The sequence below is a fragment of the Elephantulus edwardii genome, unplaced genomic scaffold (genome assembly GCF_000299155.1).
Source record: "Elephantulus edwardii isolate Elephantulus edwardi_28Jun2011 unplaced genomic scaffold, EleEdw1.0 scaffold00001, whole genome shotgun sequence".
Lineage (NCBI taxonomy): Eukaryota > Metazoa > Chordata > Mammalia > Macroscelidea > Macroscelididae > Elephantulus > Elephantulus edwardii.
This window is the reverse complement of record NW_006399751.1, coordinates 14,376,781-14,387,816: the sequence shown is the minus strand read 5'-3', so window position 1 is coordinate 14,387,816 and position 11,036 is coordinate 14,376,781. Positions and strand designations below refer to the sequence as shown.

At 44.6% G+C, this 11,036-nt stretch overlaps 1 protein-coding gene across 1 annotated transcript; it reads left to right on the top strand.

The window, feature by feature from the left end:
* The first annotated feature begins 3,648 nt into the window (after positions 1–3,648).
* On the top strand, positions 3,649–10,340 carry GINS3 (GINS complex subunit 3 (Psf3 homolog)). Its single transcript, XM_006878915.1, has 3 exons — positions 3,649–3,834; positions 8,422–8,655; positions 10,110–10,340. Exons 1-3 carry the CDS (start codon positions 3,649–3,651, stop codon positions 10,338–10,340), a joined length of 651 nt encoding a protein of 216 aa, XP_006878977.1.
* Positions 10,341–11,036: the final 696 nt, after the last annotated feature.

Below are 11,036 nucleotides of genomic sequence, written 5' to 3'. Positions count from 1 at the left end.
TCATTGTTGCACTTTTCTCCCTGCCCACCCCTCCCCACCCAGTTCGCTCTTCTCTTTGCAAAGTAAAAGAAAAAAAATCTTTCATTGCTATACAACCCCTCACCCCAAGCCCATACCACTATGCTGCCTTCATTCTGGACTCCTATCATGACAATAATACCTAATCATATATCCCTTTTAAACAGCTCTCTCATCTGTTTTAGTGAAGTATACATTATATAGCCCCTCTTTCTCAGTCTCCCTCCAACCCCTATTTCAGTCCTCTTTTACAACAGTGGCACCATGCAGTATTTGTCCTTTTTTGACTGAGATATTTCACTCAGCATAATGTCCTCCAGGTCACCCATTTTGAATAATATTGCATGAGTTCCTTGTTTTTCATTGCAGCATAGTATTCCATTGTGTGAATATACCTGAGTTTCTCTATCCATTTGTTGATCTTCCTCCAGTCTTAGTGCCATATTCTTCTTCACGAAGTCCAGCCTCTTGAATGATATATGGATTGAACCAGCCATGCAGGTAAATTATAATGGAAAGAGAGTAGCCACCTTTCTCCCATGGAGCTGCTGGGGCATTCAGACCACCAGAGATGTCTGCCCTTAGCAGTGTAGTTGGGTTGTCAGTGCCGTTCTCTGTGGACTATGTCGATGAAGTCCCCCAAACTTCTTTGAGTCGAGAAGTGATGACAGGGAAAAGCCTTAAGGAGAGAGCATGCAAGGGTCTTCCAGGAACATTAAGAAGCTACATGCCTAGAAGAAAGGAAAAGGGGTGCAGGACAGAAGGGGATATCAGACAATTAACAGATGATTCAGAGCCTTGTAGATGTGCGGGAAGGACATTAAACTTTCGTCTGAATGTGATGGAAGCTATTGGAGAATTTTCAGTGCAGAAATGGCATGATCTGTTATACTTTAAAAGGATCAGTTGTGGCTGTTAAGACAGACTAAAGGGAGAGGAGGTAGAGGCAGAAGCGAGGACATTAGATTGGAAGCTACTGCAAAAATCCAAGTGAGAGGTGATGGTGGTCTGGACCAAAGAGACACGAAATAGTCAGGAGCTGGATAACGTAGGACAGTAGAGCCAACATTTGCTGATCAGTCAACCACAAAAATGAAAAGGGGGTCCAGAAAAATGCCTAAACTGAGCACTGGAAAATGGAGTCCAATGTAAATCTTGACCCTCTATTCCCAAGTCAATTGTATTTCAATTTTTTTTTCATTTGCATTTCAGCCTCTCTGATCATAGGAAAAATTTAGAAAGCATTGATATCCAAGAGAAGATATTTCAAGCTGCTTTCATTTCAAAGCCTCTTACTGCAAGCTTGAAATGGTCGCATTAGAAAAATTATTCTTTTTTTTTTTTTAAGGAGCTAGCAGACCTCTTCTAGAATTCTGGAAAATCTGTATATTGTAAATGTATGCAATACACTCTACATATTTCAAAGATGCTGAAATCCTGCTTGATGTAATCTTGATACAGAGATGGCTTAGCTGGGTCTAAGGAATTCCCACTCTTTTAGAGAAAGCAGCACTCATAGCTATTACCAATATAAGCTTAAAAGAGACCTGTACCTCAGAAGCTACTTTTGTCACTTTTGTCAAATAAATGAAGACAGTAGTTTCCCATCATAAACTCAAACTTGCATTGTTGTTATGGGCTGCTGAGGACAGTGTGACTCACTATCTATGCACAATAGCTCTGAACCCTGCCCTACACTAGTTCCATTATTTTTTCCTAGCTTATTTATTTATGACTTGAAAAAGAAGACACATTACATAAATTAACACTACAGCCTATTTACAAGCAGCTGTGCTGCAATCCCAAAGGCACGTGGTTCAAGACCACCAGCTGAGAAAGATGGGCAATTTCCTCCATGCGATTAACTGCGTCTGAAAACCTGCTGGAAGGTCAGCTATGGGTTGGTTCCAACTCTATGGTACACAACAACACACAATCAATAGAGAACTCTCGTTTATACGGAGCAGTACTGCTAAACCAGAGATGACTCCTCTCTGGTGGTTCAAATCCACCAGTGCCTCTGAGGGGAAAAAGACAGGCAAATTCCTCCCGTGTGATTTACAGTCTCAGCAACTCACTGAAGCATTAGCTATGAGTCAGCTCTGACTCCATGACAATGAGTTGGATTTTTAAAAATATATCCAATCAATTAGTTTTATGATGAGTCAAGACATTAACAAAGAAAAACACAGCAATATGATTTTATTTTAAGCACTGACCTGTTGCTTTGGTATTAAAATAACTTCTGTAGCTGAAGCTCCGACTGACATACTTTGGACATGTTGCAAGGAGGGACCGGTCCTTGGAGAGGGACATCATGCTTGGGAGGGTGGAGGGACAGCGCAGGAGGGGAAGGCCCTCTATGAGGTGGATTGATTCAGTGACTGGGTTAGTGGGGGTAAGTGTGTCAGAGACAGTGAGGTTGGCACAGGACAGAGCGTGGTTTAGGGCTGTTGTACATAGGGTCGCTTTGAGTACCAGGCAACTTGATGGCACAAAACAACAGCAACAACATTTAAGTTTAGAACCAATACTCTCATCTTCCTATAAAAATAATGCTTTTTTTGGCATCAGTATATCATGAATGGTCTACCATAAGCATGTCAACATTTAAAAACAACAAAACCAGTTTACTGCCCTGTAAGAGGGGTCTGGTGGTGTGATCCATAGAGTTGCACTGCTAATCTAAAGAGTGCTCCCCTCTGGTGGTTCGAATCCACCAGCAGCTCTGAGGGAGAAAGATGGGCAGTCTCCTCCCGTGCAATTTACAGCCTCCAAAAACCCGCTGGACAGTCAGCCAGGAATCAGTTCTGATGCCACAGCAATGACTCAGTGCGTCCTTAGTGGATCAGCATCACCCTGAATTTGAAAAATTAACTTGCATCTCAACTCTATCTCGTGTCACACATCTATCTTATCAGAGACAGTCTCAATTATGACTATGAATTGTGCATATATTAGAAATGGATGGTATAGCAAAGTGGAAAATCTGGACTTGGTAACAGAAACGAATCACGGTTATCCATTGATAGAATTTGTGCAGTAATTTATGTATTGCAAATACATTTTTTTAAAAAAATTAAACAGCGACTATACACATAGACTTTATCTGATGGACTGCACAAGAATCTGACATCTGTGGAAAGAGAAGTTCAAAATCAGCAGTCATAACGTGGGCATGTTGTCAGGAGTGGCCGGTGCTTGGCAATGTTGGAGGGTCAGAATTCAAAACTAGATGTACTTAGACCGCGACTGTAGCAATGGACTGGAGGCTGTCGGAGTTGGAGAGGATGACGCAGGAGAAGGCGTCCTAGTCGACACGATCGTGTATAACAAGAGCCTACACAGTACACAGTGACAGAGGAAAACCACACCCTCTAGCTGACTCCACCCAGGTCCCTGGGATCCCCACACTCCATCGACTGCTTCCGCCTGGACAATGAGCCGCAGGCACCTCTGGATCGACTGCTCTGGTCTAGCTCGTCCCCGGGCGCGGGAATTCGTTTCAATCCAGCCGGACGGCTGCTGCAGCCTCCACCCTTTAGCAATCCCGACCAAGCCTCTTCCTCCTTTTACATCCTTCCCTCCCTAAGATCCTCGAGGGGAGACGGAGAAGTCCAAGCTGCTGCCATGTCCGAGGCTTATTTCCCGGTAGAGTCGGGTGCGCTGGGGCCGGAGGAGAACTTTCTTTCTCTGGACGACATCTTGATGTCCCATGAGAAGCTGCCGGTGCGCACGGAGATTCCCATACCTCGCCTCGGCGCTTTCTTCCCGGACCGGAGTGGAAGTGCGGAGAACGACAGCACGATCCTTCCAGTAAGTCTCTTGACTTGGGCTCGGCCAGAAAACGACAACTCCCGACAGGCCCAGCGGCCTCGGGGCTTCACCTTGCTGGGGCGCGCCGCGGTACCTTCTGGGATTTGTAGTTTGGGGAGGCAGCGGGCCGTGCACCCTGATGCATTCTGTCCACTGGTGTTGGCGAGCTCAGTCTCTGGGTCTGATGTGCAGAAACGAAATTTACCTGGGTATCAGGCTTCCTGGAACAAATTTTTTCCTTCTCTAAACTATCCAAATTCAGCTGCGTCTCTCCGCCCTCCCTGCATGTATTGAATACTTAAAAGATGTGTTCAACTTCTACTCGACACATCAGGATCCACGTTTCTGGTCATTTCCCCCTTAAAACAGCTCTGGATTCTGTAGGACAACTCAACAACTCAGCCAATGTCCGTTAGTTGGAACTGATTCATAGCTGATCCTCTAGCCGGTTTTCAAAGTAGTGAATCCCGCAGGAGGAAATTGCCCATCTTTCTTGGAGGGAGGCGAGTTGGGTGGGAGTGGTGAGGATCAGGGGCAGTCAGATCAGTGAGATGGACAGACACAGTGACTGCCGCTGTGAACTTGATCATGGCAATGATTGCGCATGGCTTAGGACAGGGCAGGGTTCAGCTCTGCTGTTCACAGGGTTGTTGTGCATCTTAGTGGGCATGATAGCTCCTTGGAAAATGATAACCTGCTTGGAAAGGTGGAGGGTCAGCGAAGGAAAGAAAGAACCTTAACGAGATGGCTTTACTTAGTGCCTGTAACAATAGACTGAAGGATAGCAGAGAAGATGAGGATGGCACAGGATAGGACCTGGTTCAGATCTGTTCCTAGGATCTCTGTGAGTCTTAGTCAACACAAAGGGCACCTAACAACAACAACAAACAATGTAAACCAAATACCTCTTTTTGTTAGTTTTCATTGTTGCCTTTTATAATCAGTGTCTTAATAAATCTGACCTTGGAACATCTGAGAATAGATAGGTGAGGATAACATCAGCAAATGATGTGCTGCAATACTGCGTGTAATACATATTACTAATATGTGCTAATATATTGGGTGCACAAAAACCAAAAAACAAACCCTCCAGAAAGTCTTGAGTGGAGTTTGCCATAACTTGAATATACTATAAGTCAGAGACTATCTAGAACTTGACCTTAAATGGGGTATTTATACCTTGAAATGAAATGGGAAGAGCTGCAGCCTGAGTGGGGCTGTTGTTGGGTGTTTTTTTTATTTTTACATCATCCTGCAGCCAGGGTAGTATTTTCATTTTTTTAAATTGTTATTTTTTGTGGGTGTGGGTGTGCTTTCTAATCGGATCTGACTGGTACAGAAGGAGATTGTCCCTCCTGCTCCAGCAGAGCATCTGGTGGATTCGAACCGCATACCTCTGGGATTGCAGTGCAGCTTCTTGCCACTAGGCCACCAGAGCTTCCTCAGGGTAATATTTTCAAAAACTAAAAAACTCATTACCAACGAGTGGGTTCAACCTCCCCTCAGGTTTCCAAGACTGTAAATCTTAAATCTTGATGAGAAGAGACTGTTCATCTTTCTCCTTTAGAGCTGCTAGTAGATTGAGATGACTGTAGACACACACTCTTTTGGTTTGTAGTGAAGTAAGCTACAGGTCTTTGCATTCACTTGCTAGGCATCTGAAAGCTGGGCAATGACTAGGGGTAATAGAAGGAGAATTGATGCCTTTGAGCTGTGGTGCTGGAGAAGAGTGTTAAATATACCATGGACTGCTAGGAGAACAAACAGGTTTGTCCTGGAGAAGGTGGTGCCAGAATGCTCCTTGGAGTCAAGGATTCTGAAGCTTCGTCTGACATACTTTGGCATGTTGCAACGCAGAATCAGTCCTTGGAGAGGGACGTCATGCTAGGGAGGGTGGAGGGACAGCGCAAGAGAGGAAGACTCTCAATGAGATGGATTGATTCAGTGACTGGGGTAACGGGGCTTAGTGTTTTCGGAGACAGTGAGATTGGCACAGGATAGAGTTGGGTTTGGGACTGTTGTACATAAGGTCGCTATGAGTCGCAGGCGACTCGATAGCACATAACAATGACAACAACAAGCTATAGACTACTCCACCAGGGCTCCTCCGCTCATAGGAAACACTCACACTATGCATATATGGAGTAGATACTGACTGTTCAAAGAGATTAAAAATGATTTTTATACTTCTGGAGTTCCTGCAATTGAACAATATTTATACTGGTGGTGTTGTGTACCGTAAAGTCAGAACCAACCTATAGCTGACCCTCCCCTCCAGCAGGTTTTCAGAGGCTGTTAATCACACGGGAGGAGAATGCCCATCCTTCTCGCCATGGCGCAGCTGATGGCCTCAAACCATGTGCCTTTGGGATTGCAGCGCAGCTTCTTGTCACTAGGCCACCAGAGCTCTCATTATTTATACTACTCAGTTATAAACGTAACCATGTGGAACAATCCAGACAATTGGTATAAAATAATATGGTTCTTAAAGTTTACATTCTGCCTCCCGATATACGGAGCAGTGTCTGGGGTTTTAAAAGCTTTTAAGCAGCCACCTACGATACAGCTACAGCCTTGTGGGGAAGGAGCCGTGCTCCCTGCCTAAATGCAGGCAGTTCAAATCCACCACCAGCAGAAAGCTGGATAAGCTCCTCTTGGGCGATTTACAGCCTCTGAAACCCACCAGAGAGTCTGCTGTGAGTCACTTCTGACCCAATGGCACGTATCAACACCACTGAGTCTTTATTCATCGGGAATAAAAAAGAAAGAAGGAAACCCAAGAATCAGAGAATGAAGTGGACTATACGACCTTGTTTCCATGAACCACTGACCCCTCCGCCTTAACACCAGATGTAGATGGTATCCTGCTCCCACTACTGAATGTTCTAGTCGGGGACCCAGTAGATGCATCCTAGTGAAAAGGGAGAAAAATGTGCAACAGAACATCAGATTCTTACAGAATCCAGACTTAATGGGCATATTAAGACTGGAAGAGTCCCCAAGATGATGGCCCCGAGTTTCTCATTGTACCTGGAATTGAAACCATCCCTTAAAGTCACCCTTGTTGTTGTTAAGTGCTATCTAGTCATAGACGACTCATAACGACTCTATGAACGAAAGACACTTGTATAACTTTCATCGTTTCTCCAAGTTCATAGAATTTCCGGAGGCAAGATCTTTCGGAAGTGGATGCCACTCCTGCTTCCAAGCTTGTTTTAATGGGGGAGTTCAACCAAACACTGTCTACCATGTCTATAAACAAAAACAAAAAGTTTGTTGTTATTCTTTACCATCAAGTTGGAACTGACCCATAGCTGACCCTTCAGCAGGTTTTTAAAGGCAGTAAGTTGCACAGGAAGAGATTGTCTCATGCAGTAAAGACTGTCATCCTTAAGAATTTCACTTAAAAAATGTGTCTGTATAAGACCAATTGGAAGCAGGAGTGGCATCCACTTCCTAAACCGCATGCCTCTGGAAATTATAAACTTGGAGAAACAGCAAGAGTTATGGAAAAGCATTAGGCCTTTTAATTATAGAGTCACTGTGATTCGTGCTCGAGTCGACGGCAATCAACAACAACAATAAAAACAAACGGTGCCTTGCTGGCACACGAGTGATGAAAGTGGTTGGCTACTTAAGCAAAAGTTCAGTGGTTCAAATCAGCCAACTCCTCCATGGGAGAAAGATGTGACCATCTGCTTCCATAAAGATTACTGTTGCCTTGAAATCCTTCTGGGACAGTTCTGCTCTTATCTGTAGAGGCAAAGAACAGGTAAAGCCAAAGGGTCGATAACTATTTCCTAACACAAATGAGAAGGTTGTAGACAGGGAGAGTAAGTGGATGAAGGGGAAGAGTGGGAATGCTGACGACACAAAGTCGCTGTTCACTATGTCTGGAAACGGTGGAATGGGAGCTGCTTTCCTTTGTATCTTTTCACGAAAAAATGACATTTGAAAGCACTGAAGAATTTCCCCATTATACTACATTTTTGTCCTACAAGTCCCTTTTCTCTTTCTAGCCCATCACGTCATAAAACTTCAACAAACTTCAACCCACACGCTGTTTGATTCACATTGAAGCCAGGTCTCCACTTGACAGTCATGCCCCGGAAGATAACAGTCAGCACTGTCAAAAGCAGGGTTCATTTCCTGTGTGTCTCACACATTTAGTATGCTAGCTGTCTAGTTTTTTAAAAAAATCTGTATTCTTGGCGAGCTCTGGTGGGCCTAGTGGCAAGAAGCTGCACTGCAATCCCAGAGGAAGAGTGGTTCAAATCCACCAGATGCTCCGCTGGAGAAAGAGGGACAGGCTTCTGTACCAGTCAGATCCGATTTGATGGTACACACACACAAAATAATGAATATTTTTTTATTTTATTATTTTGTGTGCATGTACCGTCAAATCAGATCTGACTGGTACAGGAGGAGATTGTCCCTCCTTCCCCGGCAGAGCATCTGGTGGATTCGAACCGTGCGCCTCTGGGATTGTAGTTGCAGCTCCTTGCCACTAGGCCACCAGAGCTCCCCTAAAATAATAAATTTAAAAAAAAAAGAAGTTTAAAAAATCTGTGTTCTTGGTTGATACAGGGCACGAAGCTTGAAATTCCCTTGTGGCTGGCAAAAGGACTTTTTGACAGAAAGCGGCGGATCCTATCTGTGGAACTCCCCAAGATCTATCAGGAGGGTTGGAGGACTATATTCAGTGCAGATGCCAACGTGGTGGACCTCCATAAGATGGGGCCGCATTTCTACGGCTTTGGCTCCCAACTCTTGTATTTTGACAGTCCAGAGAATACAGACATTTCCCAGTCTCTCCTTCAGGCAAGTAACATATGTCATATTTGTGGAACTGTACATTTCCCAGGAGCCAGCCATGGCTTGAGAAATGTACAGTCCCTCTTATTCAGTGGGGTGTATGATCTATAGAGTATTATTCTAGGTCAGCCTGAATTAGGTGTGTGTCTGCTAATGAAATGCACTTGTTAAATATGACTTATCACTTGTTTCCCATGTTTGCTTGCTAAGGGTTCTAGCTATTGGGGGGAATGTAAAATGGTGCAACCACTATGGAAAGCAATTTGGCACTGCCTTAGAAAGTTGGAACTAGGGGAGCCCTGATGGCCTAGTGGCAAGTAGCTGTGCTGCAATCCCGAAGGCGTGCAGTTCAAATCTACCAGATGCTCCGCTGGAGAAGGAGGGGCAGTCCCCTCCTGTGCCAGTCAGATCCAATTCAATGGCACATAACAAATTAAAAAAAGAGAAGAAAGTTGGGACTAGAAATACCGTTTTATCCAGTAATCCCTCAACTAGGTCTATGTCCCAAATAAAGGTGAACCACAGCACTGAACAGATACATGCTTAAAGGAGTTCATTGGTTGTTTCAGTTGTTGTTGTTATGTGCGGTGGAGTCGTTTGCGACTCATAGCAACAAAATTTATGTTTTGAATCAATAGTAGACTGTAGGCAGCCAGCCAATCTTTGCTGCCATGTCACCCGACTTGTAATAATACCATGTGTCAAAGTATAGGGGTACACTCCAGGGACCACCCCAGACTCAAACCTTCCACCTTTCTGTTAGTTGCTCAACACATTAACAGTTTCCACCACCCAGGAACTCTGTAGCGGGAAGGAAAGACCACATTACTAGAGCATTTCTAGCTCATGATCCTGTGAAGGCCAAGTGAGAAACACTGAAAATGCATTTGTCCCAAACTGTCCTCGGGATGATGTGTTTGTTAATTGGGCTCCTGTCTTCTTTCCTTTTTGATGTGAGCTATATTTTTTCTTTCTTTTTTTTGTGACTGCTTTAATGTAATTTAGCTTTGAGTTGCTTTATGTATTAGGTGGCATCACTATCAAACAGTTAAAGAAACGGAGGCAGGGGCTTGTGGCTTGGGCTCAGGGCCTTGCAGTAAAGCCACATCCATAGGGAGGCCCTCTGTATCTCCGCTCTGTGCTGAGAAAAAAAAAGGAATGGTATTCAGTCATATCAGACTCTCCCCTGCCTGAAAATTGCATGGCCTGTGCTACCGATAGCAATGATAGGTTATGTAGGTAATATTTTTCAAGGTGTTTACTGTTTGTGAGCCATTGGCTTTACATATCATATATTCCTACACGGAGTTTCCCAACAGCCTGTTTCACAAATAAGTTGAGGTTTGACAGTTGTGAAACATCAGGTGAGAAAGCCTGTTGCTGGCTGCTCGGCGTAAGAATGGGTCTGGCTTTATGAGATTCGAAGCAAGCGCTGATTTCTCCTACTCCTTTTCCTTCAGACATTTGTTGGCCGTTTTCGCCGCATCATGGACTCATCTCAGAATGCTTACAACGAAGACACATCAGCACTAGTGGCCAGGCTTGATGAAATGGAGAGGGGCTTATTTCAAACAGGCCAGAAAGGGCTGAACGACTTTCAGTGCTGGGAGAAGGGGCAGGCTTCTCAGATCACGGCTTCCAGTCTTGTGCAGAATTTCAAGAAGAGAAAGTTCACTGACATGGACGCCTGAGCGCCAGGACACGGAGCTGCCCCCTGTGGATTGAAGGGGAAATGGCCTTTGGCCCTGTCCTGTGAGTCTTCCAGGACTTCCCTCCTGTGTTGACCCCTGATTAGCCCAAGAACCCAGCTGAAGAGAAAGCCAAGTCCTTCCCAATTAAGGATAATTAATATGCACAGCCAATGATCATCACAGTCGAATTGAAGTTGGTATTCCTTGCATCTGGGAACTTGGAGAGCCTCAGATGATCTGTTCACTAGCCCTCAGGTAAAATTGGGCATCTTGGCTGCTTACAGATGTTCTCTTCAGCATCTTGGTCTCCCCTTCCTTTTTCTCATAGGAAGGGCAAGACCCTTGAGATTCGGGCCTTACTTGTGAATATTCCCTGTCTGTGGGGAGTTATCCTGACATCCATAAAGTGGCCAAATATGAGAAAGGAAATAGAAAAAAGCAGATAAATGACCTTTAAGAGGAGAAGATACTGCTTTCATCATCTGAAATGAGGGCTTGCTCAACGGGAATTCACATCACCCTCCCTCCAGTCAGCTTGTAAGGAGGTGATTAAACTGCTTGTTTTTGTCACTGGTGTTTTCAGAGAGCATCGTCACAGTTCATTCCCTTCCTCCTCTAGAAAAGCTGTTGGAGAGAGGTGTGGCCTTACAGAGTAGTTATTAAAGAGAGCTTCCCAGCATCCATGGCTTGTCCTTG

Excerpts from the sequence above, each read along its gene's own strand:
- GINS3 (XM_006878915.1), top strand. The coding sequence starts at position 3,649 with ATGTCCGAGGCTTATTTCCCGGTAGAGTCGGGTGCGCTGGGGCCGGAG. Across the intron at positions 3,835-8,421 it reads ACGACAGCACGATCCTTCCA|GGCACGAAGCTTGAAATTCC; the intron begins GTAAGTCTCTTG and ends TGGTTGATACAG. Across the intron at positions 8,656-10,109 it reads TTTCCCAGTCTCTCCTTCAG|ACATTTGTTGGCCGTTTTCG; the intron begins GCAAGTAACATA and ends CTTTTCCTTCAG.